Consider the following 16571-nt stretch of genomic DNA (forward strand, 5'->3'; position numbering starts at 1 on the left):
CAATTGCCCTGTCCTGGAAAATTTGGAATTTTTTCGTTGCAAGTTTCTTGACATAAGTGATCTCAGTATCCATAACCTTTCCCTTAAGAGGTTGGTTTTAGATTTTTTTGGGGTGCATATTCATCATCACAGAGGTTTCAATGTCATCGAGATTGATACCCCAGATCTTGTTTATTTCAAATATGTTGATACAATGGCTGAAGGCAATAGGTTAAGTGACATGAAATATCTAGAAAGAGCAGATATTGAAATCACTCTATTAGCTAGTGTGGATTATGAACGTGCAAAAAATCTTCTCAAGGGAATTTGCAATGTACAGTGTCTTTGTTTAGCCATTGAAGATTGTTCTAAAACGGTTAGTGAACTTAGCAATATTAAAGTCATTGTCTTTAACATTACATAATGGTTCTTTGTTTTTCATGTACAGCTTTTTCCGACGCCTCTTGATCCGGTGCTTGCATTTAACAACCTCGTTGAACTGGAATTTCGTAATCAGTATAATGAAGATTGGCAAGGGACGTGGATTGTGGAGTATCTACATTGCATGCGTAATCTAAAGATAAACTGGACATGGTATCACGGCTTCTTTAAGTATCATTTAAGATTTAGTGTACAAATTTGATTTTTTTTTTAATTACCTACCGTGAATACTCATTGTCATGGGAAAATTGAGAATTTAATTGATTGATTTAATATTTATATTTAATTCATAGTCCTTTTGATTATTGTAAATTAAAAGATAATTTTTAATTTGAATATTAATAAGATAATTATTCTTTTAATAAGTCAATTTAAAAATGTATTTGTTATCTTTTTAATTTTGAATATTAAAATATAATTATATACTTTTATACATTTTAAATTAAAATAATATCTGTTTAAGTTAGAATAGTAAAAGGAGTTTACCTTTTGACAATTGTAAATTAAATATATTATTTAATTTGAATATTAGTATGATAATTACTCTTTTAATATGTCAATTTAAAAATGTATTTGTTACCTTTTTTAACTTTGAATATTAAAGATAATTATATTCTTTTTATATATATCAAATTAAAACGATATATATATTTTAGTTTGAATGGTAAAAGGAGTTTTATCTTTTTGAATATTTCAAATTAAAAGATATTATTATCTATTTAAATTTGAATATTAAAAGATATTTGGTTGGATTAAATCTCTCTTGAAAATCCCCTATAAATAGTGAGCAAATATGTTAGATTTTTCACATCTCAAAACATCCGGGAATTCAACAACTTTTCTTCTCTTGAAAAATATTTCTCTTTAGAAAATATTCTTTTTGTTCCTTAGTTTTTCTGATGATAGTCGAAGACAATGATCTTTCGTGATCTTTGCAGATGTGCTACTGTAGCTGATCATAAGTTGTTGTATCTTGTGAGACAGACGACTAACGAACTAGAGTACCAAAAGAGTGGCCGAAAATCTGTCTTAAGGAAACTGTGTAGCGACATACCTCAACTAATTCCGACCGATAGATCAAAATAAAAAGAGTATTTTTCTTTCTATTTAATTTTGATTTACTTTATGAAGTTCAACTTATTTGTTTAATTTTATCAAGTTTGATTTCGTCTCAGATTGTTACTTTGGTCAACAATCTTAAGACAATAAACTCGTTCTATCCATTTAATTTTATAATGATATTTATTCATTATTATTTTTCTATATCATTCTCAAACTAATGCGCAAAATTTCTAACATTGGCTACTAACTGTTTTGGTATCAAGTCTATCCACAATTACAAAAAAACTCAAGAACACATTAAACCCTGCTACAAACTTTCGCTTATCTCTTTATTTTGTATGTGTTAGGTTTATTGATTAACCAAAAACTACCAAGAGGGGGTGAATTGGCATTTGATTGATTTGTGGTGGAAGCAATTAAAATTAAAAACTTTGCACAACAAGTTAAAGTGGTTTAACTTCTAAATCAAGTCTACATTCAATACCTTAGCTATTCACACTAATGATTTCTCAAATCCATTAGATTTGCAAACCTTTAAGGACAAGGTGTAACTTTACAATGACACACAAGGTTTATACCCAAAATCTTGTTTACACTCTCTCCATAAGAAGAATTACAAATTTAGCAAACAAAAGAAAACCTCACAAAGGCAAATGAGTTTGTAACTAATTAAGTACACACCCAACTTACACTTGAGCAAGAATAAACAAGAAGTTCACAAGTGTATTTACAAAGAATATGACAATTTAACACTAAAAACTCTTGATGTTGCATTTATTTTGCAATTGACTTTCTTGTTGTTCTCTATTTAAATCTTGGTCCCTTTTATATCTTTTAACATTAATTTAGTCGTTTGGAGTCGTTGGGGAATGAATAGAGCTTTTGGATTCATTAAAGATAAGCATTTAATGCTCACCTGCACATTTGATATCGAGACTAAGACTTCCAACAGTCAAATTTATAGCCGTTAAGCCTCCAGTATCGATATTGTTTGAATCAGTATCAATACCCACCCATCGGTCTCGAGATTGAGTCTTGGTATTGATACCAAAATACATTCTTTAATTTTGGTATCGAGAATGATTTAATGATCTCGAGACTGGAAATGATTTTGACAAAAATCAAGTGTTTTGAGCTTTAAAAACAATGTTTTATAAAATATGAATTATCTCAAAAACACTTATGATTATTTTTCACATTTAAAAAAAATTTAAAATCATTTATAAAATTGAGAAATATAAATTTTAACAACTTAAATAATTAAAAAATTATGTTATATTAAAATCAAAAGTTCCTTTATGTTTGTCATTTCACATCAAGGAGATTGTGAAATCAATTACTTAGACAGGGACAAGCATAGGTTTGAAATGATTAGCTATTTATTGAAACATACATCAGTTCTGGAGAAGCTTGTATTTAAAATTATTGCTCTGTGAGAGATGTGAAATCGTCACTCCCTGATATTTCATTTTTTCCCTTCTGTTTTGTATTGTTTTAGAGAGACTTAATTTTCTCAACTGGTTTGTTTTTGTGTAACACTTTGTTGTAAGCAGCAAATGCTATGTGATATTATTAAATTTAGAGCCTCGAAATGCTTGTCACCTGAATCTTTGCTTATGTTGGCTGATCTAATTAATTGAATGAAGTGTGGATCTTAGATTCTAGATGGTGTGATGTTGTATAACCTTCTTTTGTAGATTGATGGTGATATGAATATCTATCCCATCCATATTACATGGTTTTTAAGACACTGCCTAAGATAGATTGAGGGGAGGGTGGCAAGAGATAGTTGTTCTTCTTAAAAAAAATTTAAATTATTATATGTTTTAGATTTTTTAAATTTTTTATTAATAATATATTTTCGAACTTCGAATTTTATAAATTAGTTCCCTTCTAAAATTTTAGAAATTCATTTCTTTAATACAAAATTTTGATTTTGTCTCTGACTTTAAACAATGCCTCCTTGTTTATTATCTCATCTCAAAACTTTTAGAGGGGCAGACATGTATTTGAAATTATTAGTTGTTTCTTGAAACATGCATCAGTTCTCGAGAAGCTTATAACTCTGAACTATGAAATGTATAAGGACAGCGATTTTATTAGTGATGATCAAACTTGACTTAAAAATTTGATATTTTGAATCGACTCAATTTAAAAATATATGATTTGATTTGACTTCGAGTTGTAATTTTATAAACTCAACCCGAAATATTTTTAAGTTCGAATTAAGTTATAAAATAGAACTTGAATAACTTGAATAATAGTTCGACTAAATCAAAACATATAGTAATTAGTAGATTGATTTTCAAGTTTAACTCGATTCCATTGACTCTGTATGGTATATATATATTACATATAAAAAAATATGAAGATATATATAGAAAACTGTTTAAATTAAAAAAAAAATATCATAATATTATTAATATTTACAATTAATATAAAAAACGAAATTCAAACAACTTGCTCAACTCAAATTTTATAAATTTGATTTAACTGAAAAAAAATAAAATCAAGTTTAAACTATAAAATAAGACTCGTTAACTTAAATAACTCAAAATTTGTTGACCGACATTGGATGAAACATCACCCTAAGTTATACATCTACTACAATCTTTGGAAACTTGAAGCTCTTGTTGGGCCTGATGAGCTTAAGTCTAGCCTGAATGCTTGAAAACAAATTGAAACCCAAAACGTTTAGAGGCATACAATATAGCATGATTTGAACTACCTAATTTAGACCCCAAAAGAGTCACCGTAAACCCTAACGAGGAAGAGATACTGCTTCAGCTTGACGGTCATTGGGATGAGAATTACGGAGGAAACCCTGATCACGTAGAAGAAGCCAGTCCCTACTAATTTTGGGATAAGCAAAGAGTAAAAGTGTAATTGCTGAGCTGAAGGATTTGAGGTCAGTAAAACACTAGAAGAAAAGGGGAAGGAAGAAGGCAATCGGTGCAGCTTGAAGAAAGGTATTGTTTCAGCTATCTTAGTGACAGATTCTGAAATTTGAAACAGAGATAGTGTGATTCTAAAAGAGCTTTGTTATAGGAACTGTTGAAATCGAATTGCAACACCCTTACCCCTTAAGGCCCCCCCAAACTCCTGGAATTGGCATTTCTAGTTTATGATTCATGGGCGAGCAAGTAAAGTATATTCTAGTCTGGGATAGAATAAGTAATTTTCCCGATCATATTCTTTGTCGAATTTTGTCGCTCCTTCCCACCAAAGATATAGTTCGATCCTCAATTATTTCACTCAGGTGGAGGTATCTCTATGCTTCCTCACTGTCTATTATTGATTTTAACGATCGTTTACCACTTTACTCAGTACCTGGTGAAAAAGGATTACAGCTTTCTGGATTTTGTTGATAGATTGTTTTCTAACCCAAAGCAGTTGAGCTTAGAATGCTTTAGGGTACATGACTATTGGATGAGGAGTAATGACATTCCACGGGATGAGGGTTATTTACGCCTTAATGGTTGGATATGCGCTGCACTGTGCTGTGGTGTTAAGGGAATTGATATTAGATTTATGAATAAAGATGTTCCAACTTTACCAACTCTTTTGTTTACTTGCCAGTCACTGGTGACATTGAAATTGAATATCAGAGTCAGAGGTAATATGAACGTTCCATCTAACACTTGTTTGCCAAATCTGAAGACTCTACATTTTGCATGCTCCATATTTCAAGAAGGTTATTCAGTGCTTATGTTAATATCCAATTGCCATGTCCTAGAAACTTTGGAATTTACTTATTGCGAGTTTGGTAACATAAGTAAGCTCAATATCCATAACCTTTCCCTTAAGAGGTTGGTTTTAGATTTCGGTGAGATGCATGTTCATTCTCAAATAGGTTTCAATGGCATCGAGATCGATACCCCTAATCTTGTTTATTTCAAATATGTTGATACAATGGTTGAAGGCTATACGATAAGTGACATGAAATCTCTAGAAAGAGCTGATATTGAAATCACTCTATTAGATAGTGTGGATTATGAACGTGCGACAAATCTTATCAAGGGAATTTGCAATATACAGTCCCTTTGTTTAGCCATTGAAGATTGCTCTGGAACGGTTAGTGAACTTAGCAATATTGAAGTCGTTGTCCTGAATATTAAAGTCCTTTCTTTTAACAATATGTAATAGTTCTTGGTTTTTCTTGTACAGCTTTTTCCGATGCCTCTTGATCCAGTGCTTGCATTTAACAACCTCATTGAACTGGAATTTTGTAATTACTATAGTAAAAATTGGCAAGGAACTTGGATTGTGGAGTATCTACATTGCATGCCTAATCTAGAGACACTTACCCTGTATATGGTATGAAAGCCTCTCTAAGTATTATTTAAGATTAGTATACAAATTTGTTTATTTTTTAAATTTACTGTGAACATTCATTGCGATTGGCCATTTTAGTATCAAAATATATACACAATTACAAACAAATTTAAATACACCCTAAACCCTGTTACAAACAAATTTTCTTTTATCTCTTTCTTTCTATGCTTAGGTAAGTACTTCAGAAGGGTTCAGGTCATTGCCTACAACAGTTCCTTTGTGTTTGTTATTTCGCATCAAGGAGATTGAAATAAAACACTTTGAAGGAGAGGGGCATATGTTTGAAATGATTAGTTATTTCTTGAAACATGCATCAGTTCTGGAGAAGCTTGTAATTTTACTTATTGATCCAGTGGAGAATGAAGAATCGACTATCATTGAAGAACTATTGAGTTTACCGAAGAAATCAAAGAAATGTAAAATCGTGACTCCCTGATATTTCATTTTGTCTCTTCTACTTTGTATTGTTTTAGAGAGGCTTCATCTCAGTTGGTTTGGTTTCGTGTAACACTTCTTTGTTGCATGTATCAAATGCCGTGTGATATTGTTGTCATTGTTTTACAGTTTCAATTATACATATTAAAATGTGATATAACTTGCACTAGCAAACGTTTGCCTGATAGAATCTGTGGGTGGTTCTGATGGAATATGTAGTTTGCCTGATCATTTTCTTTGCCATATTTTGCCCTTCTTTTCCATTAAAGATACAGTTGGAACATCAATACTTTAACTTAGGTGTAGGTATCTTTCTACTTCATCAGTTTTTTCCTTGATTTTAGTTGTTGCTTATCGCTTATGCCAGAGCCTACTGAAAATGATGACAACTTCCTGAATTTTGTCAATAGATTCATGTAGGTAATTCTAGAATGCTTGAGGATGAATGACCAGTGAGTGAGGAGGGATGGAATTCCATAGGGTGGGAATTATTTACTCTTTAATTGTTGGATATATGCTCCGTTGTGGTGTGGCGTTAAGGAAATTGATATAAAACTGATGTTTAAGTATGTTTGCACTTTACCAAGTCTTCTGTTTAATTGCCTGACATTGAAATCGAATATCAATTTTGTTTTGAAGGTCCCGTCTAATGTTTGTTTACCAAGTCTTAAGACTCTACGTTTGGCGTGCTCTGTATTTCACAATGGTTGTTCAGTTCTTAGGTTAATTTCCAGTGGCATCTTCATTGTGAATTTCAAAATATAAGTGAGCTCAATATCCATAACCTTTCACTTAGGAGATTGGTTTTAAATTTAGTTTGGCATTTCAAAGCCATCAAGATTAATGCTCCAAATCTTGTTTATTTCAAATATGTTGATGGAAATGCTGAAGGATATACTTTAAATGAAATGAAATCTATAGAAAGAACCGATATTAACATCACTCAAATGGTTGACAATGATCGTGAACATGCAGCAAATCTTCTTCGGGGAGTTTGCAATGTGCATTCTCTTTATTTAGGCATTCAAGATGTCTTTTAAAAGATTAGTGTACTTGGTAATATTCAGGTCATGGTCTGGAATATGCAACTCTCTTCTTTCAACATTATATAATAGTTCTTGGTTTCTCGAACAAAACCTAAACCAAGTTCTGAGTATTTCGCGGTTCACATTCAACTATAGCAAATTTTTTATCTATTGCTTCTCTTCATTTGTCTTCAGTCATTGCCTTGTGAACATTTCGTGGTTCACATTCAACTATTTCAAGGAAAAAACCCTCAATTTGAGTATACCTGCTCTAGGTCTGGTAACAATAGGATGTGTCGATGTAGTTTTAGCAGATTGAGCAGTATCATCTGAGCTATAATGAGAAAAAGTAGTAGCCTAGTAGGAGGAAATATAGTTAAATTTAGGGGCTTGAGATGCTTGCCGCCTGAATCTTTGCTTATATTGGCTGATCTAATTGATTGAATGTAGTGTGAATCTTAGATTTTAGATGGTGAGATGTTGTATAACCTTCTTTTGTATATTGATAGTTAATAATGAATATCTATCCCATCCATGTTACAAGGTTTTTAAGTCATTGCCTAAAACATTGTCTCCATGTTCGTTTTTTCATCTCAAAACATTTAGACAGGCGAGCATATAATTGAAATGATTAATTATTTCTCCAAATATGCATTAGTTCTAGGGGAAACTCATAATTCGAACCATGACTTTTGTGAGGACAACTATTTTTTTTTTGAAAAGAGCATGTACTACATTTTTTGGAAACGTGACCCTCTTGTTAGGCCTTTTAAGCTTAATTCTAGCACGAATGCCTCGAACCAAATTGAAACCCAAAGCATTTAGAGGCCCACAATAGCCTGATTTGAACTGAATAATTAGAACCCCCAAAGAGTCAACGTAAACCCTAATGAGGAAGAGATAAGGCTTCAGCTTGAAGTAATCGGGAGATGGTTTCGGAGGATCCCCGATTCACATAGTAGGATGCCGTACTAAGTTAGGGGTAAACGAAGAGTAAAAGAGCTAAGCATTAAAGTGGAAGCTAATTGACGAGCTGAAGGATTTGGGGTCAGTAAAACACTAGAAGAAAAGGGGAAGGAAGAAGACAAATCGGGTCAGCTTGAAGAAAGGTATGGTTTCAGATATCTCAGTGACTGATTCTGGAATTTGAAACAGAGATAGTGTGATTCTAAAAGAGTTGAGTTGGAGGAACTATTGAAATCAGATTGCAACACCTATACCCCTTAGGAGTTAAGCCCCCCAAAATTCCTGGAATTGGGTTTCCTAGTTTATGATTCATGGGCGAGCAAGTGGAGTCTATTGGCGTCTTGGATAGAATAAGTAGTTTGCCTGATCATATTCTTTGTCGAATTTTGTCGCTCCATCCCATCAAAGATATAGTTCGAACCTCAATTATTTCACTCAGGTGGAGGTATCTTTATTCTTCCTCAGTGTCTATCATTGATTTTAAATATTTTTGTTTATCAGATATCTCAGCGCTTAGTAAAAATGATAACAACTTTCTGGATTTTGTTGATAGATTCTTTTCTAACCCCAAGCAGTTAAGTTTAGAATGCTTTAGGGTGAACGACTATTGGGTGAGGAGGCATGACATTCCACGGGATGAGAGTTATTTACGCCTTAATGGCTGGATATGCGCTGCACTGTTCTGTGGTGTTAAGGAAATTGATATTAGATTTATATGTATAGATGTTTTTACTTTACCAACTCTTATGTTTAGTTGCCAGTCTCTAGTGATATTGAAATTGGGTATCGGTAATATGAAGGTTCTGTCTAACGCTTGCTTGCCAAATCTGAAGACTCTACATTTTGGGCGCTCCACACTTCATGAAGGTTTTTCAGTTCTTAGATTAATTTCCAATTGCCATGTCCTGAAAAATTTGGAATTTAGTTGTTGCGATTTTCGTGACATAAGTGAGCTCAATATCCATAACCTTTCCCTTGAGAGGCTGGTTTTAGATTTTTGTGACATGTATGATTCTGACAGAGGTTTCAATGTAGTCAAGATTGATACCCCAAATCTTGTTTATTTCAAATATGTTGATGCAATGGCTGAAGGCTATACGTTAAGTCACATGAAATCTCTAAAAGTGCTCATATTGAAATCACTCTATTAGCTAATGTTGATATTGAACGTGCAACAAATCTTCTCAAGGGAATCTACAATGTACAGTCTCTTTGGTTAGACATTGACGATCTCTCTAAAACGGTTAGTGAACTTAGCAATATTAAAGTCGTCTATTCGTCTTGAATAACATGATCTTTTCTTTTAACATTATATAATAGTTCTTGGTTTTTTGGTTTTTCACGTACAGCTTTTTCTGACGCCTCTTGATCCAGTTCTTGAATTTAACAACCTCGTGGACCTGGGAATTCGTAATTTTGAAAATGATGATTGCCAAGGAACTTGGATTGTGGAGTATCTACATCGCACGCCTAATGTAAAGACGCTTACTCTGTATATGGTATGAAAGCTTCTCTAAGTATCATTTAAGATTAGGGATGTACGTCTGCGGAATGGTTCAGGTCATTGCCTACATCAGTGCCTTTGTGTTTGTCATTTCACGTCAAAGAGATTAAAATCATATACTTTGAGGGAGATGAGAATATGTTTGAAATGATTAGTTATTTCTTGAAACATGCATCTGTTCTGGAGAAGCTTGTAATTAAAACTATTGAAACGTGGGGGAAAGAAGAACCATCGATTGTCATTGAGAAGTTATTGAGTTTACCGAAGAAATCAAAGAAATGTGAAATCGTCATAATGTTTCATTCATCACTCTTCTATTCTGTATGTTCTTGAACAGTGGTCTTTGAGAGATCCGCTTCTATTATTATTATTTCCCTAATATTTCATTTTCTCTCTTCTATTTTGTATGTTCTTGAAACTGGTGTGTAAGAGATTCACTTCTATTGTTGTTTCCTAAGCACAGTGAAGGTGAAGCATATAGTTGTACAAAATAACTGATTTTGGTGATAGTTGAAGCGGAAGCTAGTTAATTTTAAGTTATGTGAGTTGTTCGTTTAAATTTGATTTTGTTCGAAACGAGTACGATCGATTTATCGGAAAGATTCTTTTAGATATTGAAATGAATACTCAGAGTCGTGTTTTCTGAACTCTTTCTTAGGTATTAGTTTATAACATGCATGAACTAAAGTAAGGGTAAAATAAGGGTGAAGTACACAAATGATTTTTCGGTAATAGGGTGTGATGCTTTGTTTAGTCTCTAATTAGTAAAAGTTATAAAATGATCATTCAACTAGTTATATGTTTCAAATTCGTCCTTTTCTGTTAAAGAATTGACGATTTTCTCAATTGAATATTAACCCGTTGATTAGGATATTATAAAACTTGATCCTATGATCGTTTGGATTGTATTATATTGATCGATTCTTTGTTTACATTATGCGATCGAGTCAATGCTTGAAATATCATATGATTTTATCATCTTCCAATTAATGGTTTAATGTGCTACTTAGATGATCATTAATTTTTCAATGAAAAATGATAAGTTTGAAATACGTGAGTAGTCAAATGATTATTTTGTTACTTTAATAACATCTTATAGTTGAAAAATTATTTGTGTACTTTACTCTTAAATAAAATAAAATTTGAGCAGTTTTGTGTCATATTCTTCTAAAAGGCTACTGAATTCTCTATTGCAGGTACTAAAGTCAGCTAGCTTTAGATTTGTTCAATTAAATATGAGGGTAGGCTGGGGTTAGAGGACCTTCGTTCCTAGAACAAGGTTTGTTTGTTTTCCCTTATAAGAAATATTTTGACTGGTCATGGATCTTTATAGGTTGTTTGTATCCATTCTTATGTTTTGGAAGGTGCTAGTCTTTGGCAAGTTAGGACCAAAAATCACTTTAGTTGGTGTGCGAGGAAGATCCTTAAACTACGAAATGAGGCTTTTTCTTTTCTTGGGTTTGTGACTAATTAGAGGTTGATCACTTCTTGTAATTGGTCTGAGGCTCGTATTAAAGGTATTATTGTTCCTTGGCATAGGTTAGTATGGTTCCCTCTACTTGTGCTTAAATATGCTATTATTGCTTAGCTTGTTGTCTTGGTATACTCTCTTCTAGAGATCAACTGCTACGAGGGGTATTGTGGTTGATAGTCATTGTGTTTTGTGGTCATCTTGAGACAAGGGAGCATCTGTTTTTCTCTTGCCCTTTCTCGAAGGTGATTTGGGAGGGTGTTTTGAGACTGCGCAATACATTTCGACAAATTATGTCTTGGGATCAAGAACTAGGTTGGATTGTTTCTCTGCTCAACGGAAAATCCTCAATTACCTACATTTTGAAATTAGCTTGGAGTGATTATTTGTATTATGTGTGGGTTGAACGAAACTGCAGTCTTGCAAATTGTCTCTCATTCTGCTAATGTCATTTTGAATTTAATTAGAGGTGTTGTTTGTATTCAACTTAGTAAGAAACATATTGTGTTGCTTGATTCTGTAAATTCTCAGCTATGTCTTTGACGTGTGTCGTTTTTTTGCATCAAAATAATTCATTTCTTCTCAAATAATATGTAAAGGAAATTTAACGTAGTAAAGGAGAAATAAGGGTCGATTCCACATAGACTTAAGGAAACTCCGTGATTTATGCTTGATTTAATCTCTGAGTGAGGGAGTGGATGAAGTAATTTGAGTAACAATGGGGAGTTTGTAGATGGAACGGGTAAAATAAAATTAAGGAAATAAAGAGAAAAAAATTAAAAGAAAGTTTAAAAGAAGATTCAAAGTGTAGAAGTCATCCTTAGGCTTTCTCTTTGATTCAATTTCCTCTGACCATCGAAATAGATTTACCATTTGGGATTCACGTCGGTTACTTGTCTACAATGATCAACCCTTGTGACTATGCTTTGTATATCGAATACCCAAGTGCAACCTTTGATTCCATCTTCGGGAATTGATCTAATCAACATCAATTGTTGTGGATCAATAATTGATTAAGTTCATGAAGACCGACTCAGATTGTTGTTTTAATAACTATTAATTTTGATCTCAATTCCTTCTTAGCAATCACTTTGCTAGTTGTGATCTTAGGAAGTCGAATGTGCTTTCAATAAGACGATCCTTCCTCCTACACGGTTAATCACAACAACATCGTGACCATAGTCAATCTTTGATTTTGAAAAATTGTTTTGATTTTGAAAATATGCGCAAACAAAATTGGGAGAGATTTCCAAAGATATTTGAGAACTTTTTCAATTCTCGCGTTGGAATTGAATCATCGCTTTATCCCTCGGCTTAAAAGAAAATTAGCTAAGCATGACAAAAGTCATACTTAGCATTAAAATAAAAGCTTTAAAGTAAACATAAAGAAATGCGAGTAAAATAAAAAAGATTTTATAAAAACAGAAATGAAGAACTTCAAGATTCAAATCATCCTCGTTTAGGCTCACCCTATGAGGGTATTTATAGCTTTTGGAAACCTTATAAATGCTAAAAATAATCCAAATTAAATTACAAAAGTTAATTCTGAAAAAATAATCCAAATTAAATTACAAAAGTTAATTCTGAAAAAATAATTTAAATTTAATTCTAAAATATAAATCCTAAATCTTGAATTTGAATGTGCTTGAAATGCTCAGCCGTCCGCTCATCTTCCAGAACCCTGCTGATTGGACGTTGATTGGGCACTTTTGGAAGCTGCTGACATGGCAGTGAGTCAGTATTTCATGCCCACTGTTCCAAACTTGATTCCAGAACAAAAAGTGTATTTTTCAAGCCTTTTTAGCACATTTTCCAGCAATGATCGTCATGCACAAAAAACATGTAAAAACATCCAATTCAATAGTAAACACGGACAAACAAATAGCATTTAAGTATGAAAAGTATCACAAAATAAACACTAGTCAAATTCCCCCTCAATTCTCAATCAACATGCTAAGAACATAGGTTTTTACTCGGGTTATAACTTGGCTAAGGTTTGGCTCATTTCATAATTCAATTGTTCCAACAAACCATAATTAAGCAAAGAATTGAAACTTAGAAAGAATTTCAAGCAGGTGACTAAGCTAAGAAACAATCAAAATTAGACATTCCAATAGCTACTAATCTCATGATGCACAACTTGATTACATTACAAAGGATTCACTCATTCACTCTAAGTGTTTAAGGACAAGAAACGCTCAAGCCAAAGCAAAGTTAAAACACAACAATAAGCTTGTAATTTAATATAATCTCCACTACTTAAAGATGAATTCAATGCAAAAGTTGAGAGGTTTTTTACTCGGGTTGTAACTTGGCTAAGATTTGGTTAGAGAAATAGGCCGAAAGAAAGGGTTAATTTTGCCAAAATAACATTGAAAAATTCAATTAAGCCATAAATCAAAATGAAACACAAAGAAGAGAATAAAATAACCAAAGGATAATTTATTTAAAATGAAGGGTTTTTTTTCTATTCGAATAAAGAAGAACTGATTTTTTTGTTGTGCTATTCAAACAGTGAACAACACACTATTTTTTTCTCAAAACTATTTTTTGACATAATTTACAGCAGTATTTTTCACTATTTATGTTGTTTTTTTCCCGAAAAAATTGATAATTTTTGTGGCGAAAACAAATTTTAAAAGTCTCGGCAAGGATGGAAAAAGAGATGAAAGAAAGAAAAAGCTAAGGGTTAATTTTAATTGGGTGAAAAACAAGGAAAAAGGGAATTAGGCTCAAATGGGGTTCACTAAGGGTTAAAAGGTAGGCTTTTGATTTGGGAAAAAGAAATTGTTAATCCTAATGCATCTATCATTCAAAAACATTAACCTCATATGAATGTAGCCTCAAATAGAATCAAATCACAAGTTCTATAATGCAACAACAATGCTTGGCACACTCAAGGAAACAAAAACAAGAACGAAAATAAAAATGGCACGCTCATTAAGCTCAAGTCTCACCAAAATTGGCTCAATTAAATCAAGTACATGCATCAATTAACCAACAACCATGAAACATCAAAATTTTGAAAAATTAATTAGCTAGACCAATGAACCATCATGCAATCAATCATCAATTCAAAGCAAAATTAGACAATTTATCGAAAATAAACCAAATTACTCAACAAGTCAAAGAAATCGACAACCAATTATCCAAGCATATCAATAACAAAAACTCAATTTTAAGCATAGCTATTGAGGAAAAATCTAATTGTCCTCCCCCCTCATTTAGTTTGTTTTGTCCCAAAAAGTAAATCAAAATTAAAATGCAAAAGAGAGGGAAAAGGAATACTCCCCGATTCAGTTGCGGCTTTGTTTGACGTGACAAACATTTTGTAGAGCAGAATGTCCGATCAAAAAGTCACCAGAAGATATTGAAATTTTCTGCAAAACAAAATTCAAGATAAAGAAAATATTATTCCACAATTTAATCTAAAGGAAGTAGAATCAAAGAAAGGAAAATAGAAATTGATGATGAAGGGTTGAATTTTATTCTTTTCTCCTTTCTTTTTTAAATTGTTTAAACCAAAACTATACAACTGTTTTTGTTCAAACCAAAATTGTTTTTTCTCACAATTCGAATATGTTTTTTTCTGCACAGTTCGAATTTTCTGTACTATTTTCATATCTGCATTGTACTATATTTTTTTACACTCTCTGAACCAAATCTACACTGCATTTTTTCTGCACTGTTCAAACAAAATATACACTACATTTTTCTACACTGTTCGAACAATGAAAATTTTACTTCCTTTTTTTAATGATTCTTTGTCTGTTGCCGCACGATTTCTTCACGTCTCGAAATCAATTTTTTTTTTGTTTCTCGCTTCAAGTTCAAGTTTAAGTAGGAACCTAGAAAATTAAAAATTAAAATAAAAAATGTTGAAAATAAATTACCAAAATAAAATTGCAAAACTAAAAAAATAAAAAATATAGGTTGCTTCCATAAAACGCTTTTATTTAACGTCGTTTAGCTCGACGACCAGATTTAGACTACAAATTTTGAGAGTGTCGCTTCTTCCATGTCATTCGTTTTCTCCATCAAATTAATTTTTTCCGAGAAAGCATTCGATCAATTTTTTTCAATTTGTCATTGTAATTCCGAAAGATGTCATGAGCCTTCCTTATGACTTCTTTTAATTTTGGTTTATTATCTGAAATCGAGTTCTTCAAGTATTCCCATAATTGCTTAATTTTTACTTTTGATGTTTTAGACTCGTCACTGACATTCTCCGTTTTCCTGCATGAATTAACAATAATGTCAGTTTTTGTAATTCTATTGTGAGAAAACCATGAAAAACGTCAATTTTTGTATTCGTCGTGCTTAGAAAGGGTCTTCTGAGGAGAATTTTGAAACCAATACTCATGCGATTATTTTCTATATTTATAACAAAGAAATCAGCTAGAAAAATTAAAATTTCTACCTTTACGAGAACATTTTCCAAAAATCCTTCGGGATAAATAATCGATCTATTAGCAAGGTCAAGCATAACTTTGGTTCCCTTCAAAGGCTTATTAGTAATCATTTTATAAATGAAAAACAATATAATGTTGATTGAAGCCTCTAAATCACACATTACACGCTTAATTGAAACATTACCTATTTTGCAAGGTATGGCGAACGTACCTTGATCTTTCATCTTTGATGGAAGTTTTTGGGTTAAACTGCAGAAATATGTTCTCCCATATTTTCTTTTTTGTGACCGATCAACTTCCTCTTCATCCTGCAAAGTTCCTTTAAAAATCGAGCATATGACTTGTCAGATTACTTCAAGGAGATGTATGTTAACTTGTACTTTCTGGAACACTTCTATAATTTCTTTTTCTTCAAATTTTTTGTCACGCCTCATAAGTCTTGAGGGAAAGTGTGGCGCGATTTCATGGGAAGAAGAATAAGGAGGAGGTGCGGTCTCATGGGAGGAAGAAAAAGGAAGAGTAGGCGATGAAATTGTACCTTGATTATCAGAAAGTGGCGTTTTTTTTAAGATTTGCGTCATTCCCCTCTGGGACCTCAGGATTGATAATGGTTCCACTTTTTAGGGTAATTGCACTAACATTTTCCCTCGGATTTAATTCCATTTAAGAAGGTAGTTTACCCTGTGATTCAAGTCTTCCCACAGTTTGAGCCAGTTGACTCACTTGCTTATCTAACTCTTCAAAACGTGACTCGATTCGACTTTGGAATTTTTACTTGGAAGCAACTAACTTTTTATGAGAAGTGACTAATTTCTCTTGGGAAATTGCCAATTTTTCCATCATCGCCTCTAATGATGTCTTTTGCAATTGTTGTTGAGGACGTGGCCTCTGTTGATATGTTGACATCTGAATCTGAGTGTAACTAAAATTTGGGTGATCTC

At 32.5% G+C, this 16571-nt stretch overlaps 2 protein-coding genes across 2 annotated transcripts; both read left to right on the top strand.

Annotated features, from left to right (window-relative positions):
* Positions 1-236: 236 nt before the first annotated feature.
* Positions 237-6351, top strand: LOC120121340 (F-box/FBD/LRR-repeat protein At2g26030-like). Its single transcript, XM_039140724.1, has 3 exons — positions 237-355; positions 5650-5799; positions 5990-6351. Exons 2-3 carry the CDS (start codon positions 5659-5661, stop codon positions 6251-6253), a joined length of 405 nt encoding a protein of 134 aa, XP_038996655.1. The 5' UTR covers positions 237-355; positions 5650-5658; the 3' UTR covers positions 6254-6351.
* Positions 4874-5636, top strand: LOC120121339 (F-box protein At3g62430-like). The gene has a single exon (XM_039140723.1). It carries the CDS (start codon positions 4912-4914, stop codon positions 5623-5625), a length of 714 nt encoding a protein of 237 aa, XP_038996654.1. The 5' UTR covers positions 4874-4911; the 3' UTR covers positions 5626-5636.
* Positions 6352-16571: the final 10220 nt, after the last annotated feature.

Source organism: Hibiscus syriacus, unplaced genomic scaffold (assembly GCF_006381635.1).
Source record: "Hibiscus syriacus cultivar Baekdansim isolate YM2019G1 unplaced genomic scaffold, ASM638163v2 tig00110371_pilon, whole genome shotgun sequence".
In the NCBI taxonomy this organism is placed as follows: Eukaryota; Viridiplantae; Streptophyta; class Magnoliopsida; order Malvales; family Malvaceae; genus Hibiscus; species Hibiscus syriacus.

Bases quoted from the DNA above. Each gene is read 5' to 3' on its own strand.
- LOC120121339 (XM_039140723.1), top strand. From the start codon at position 4,912: ATGAGGAGTAATGACATTCCACGGGATGAGGGTTATTTACGCCTTAAT.
- LOC120121340 (XM_039140724.1), top strand. From the start codon at position 5,659: ATGCCTCTTGATCCAGTGCTTGCATTTAACAACCTCATTGAACTGGAA. The intron at 5,800-5,989 runs GTATGAAAGCCT...TTCTATGCTTAG, and splicing joins AGACACTTACCCTGTATATG to GTAAGTACTTCAGAAGGGTT.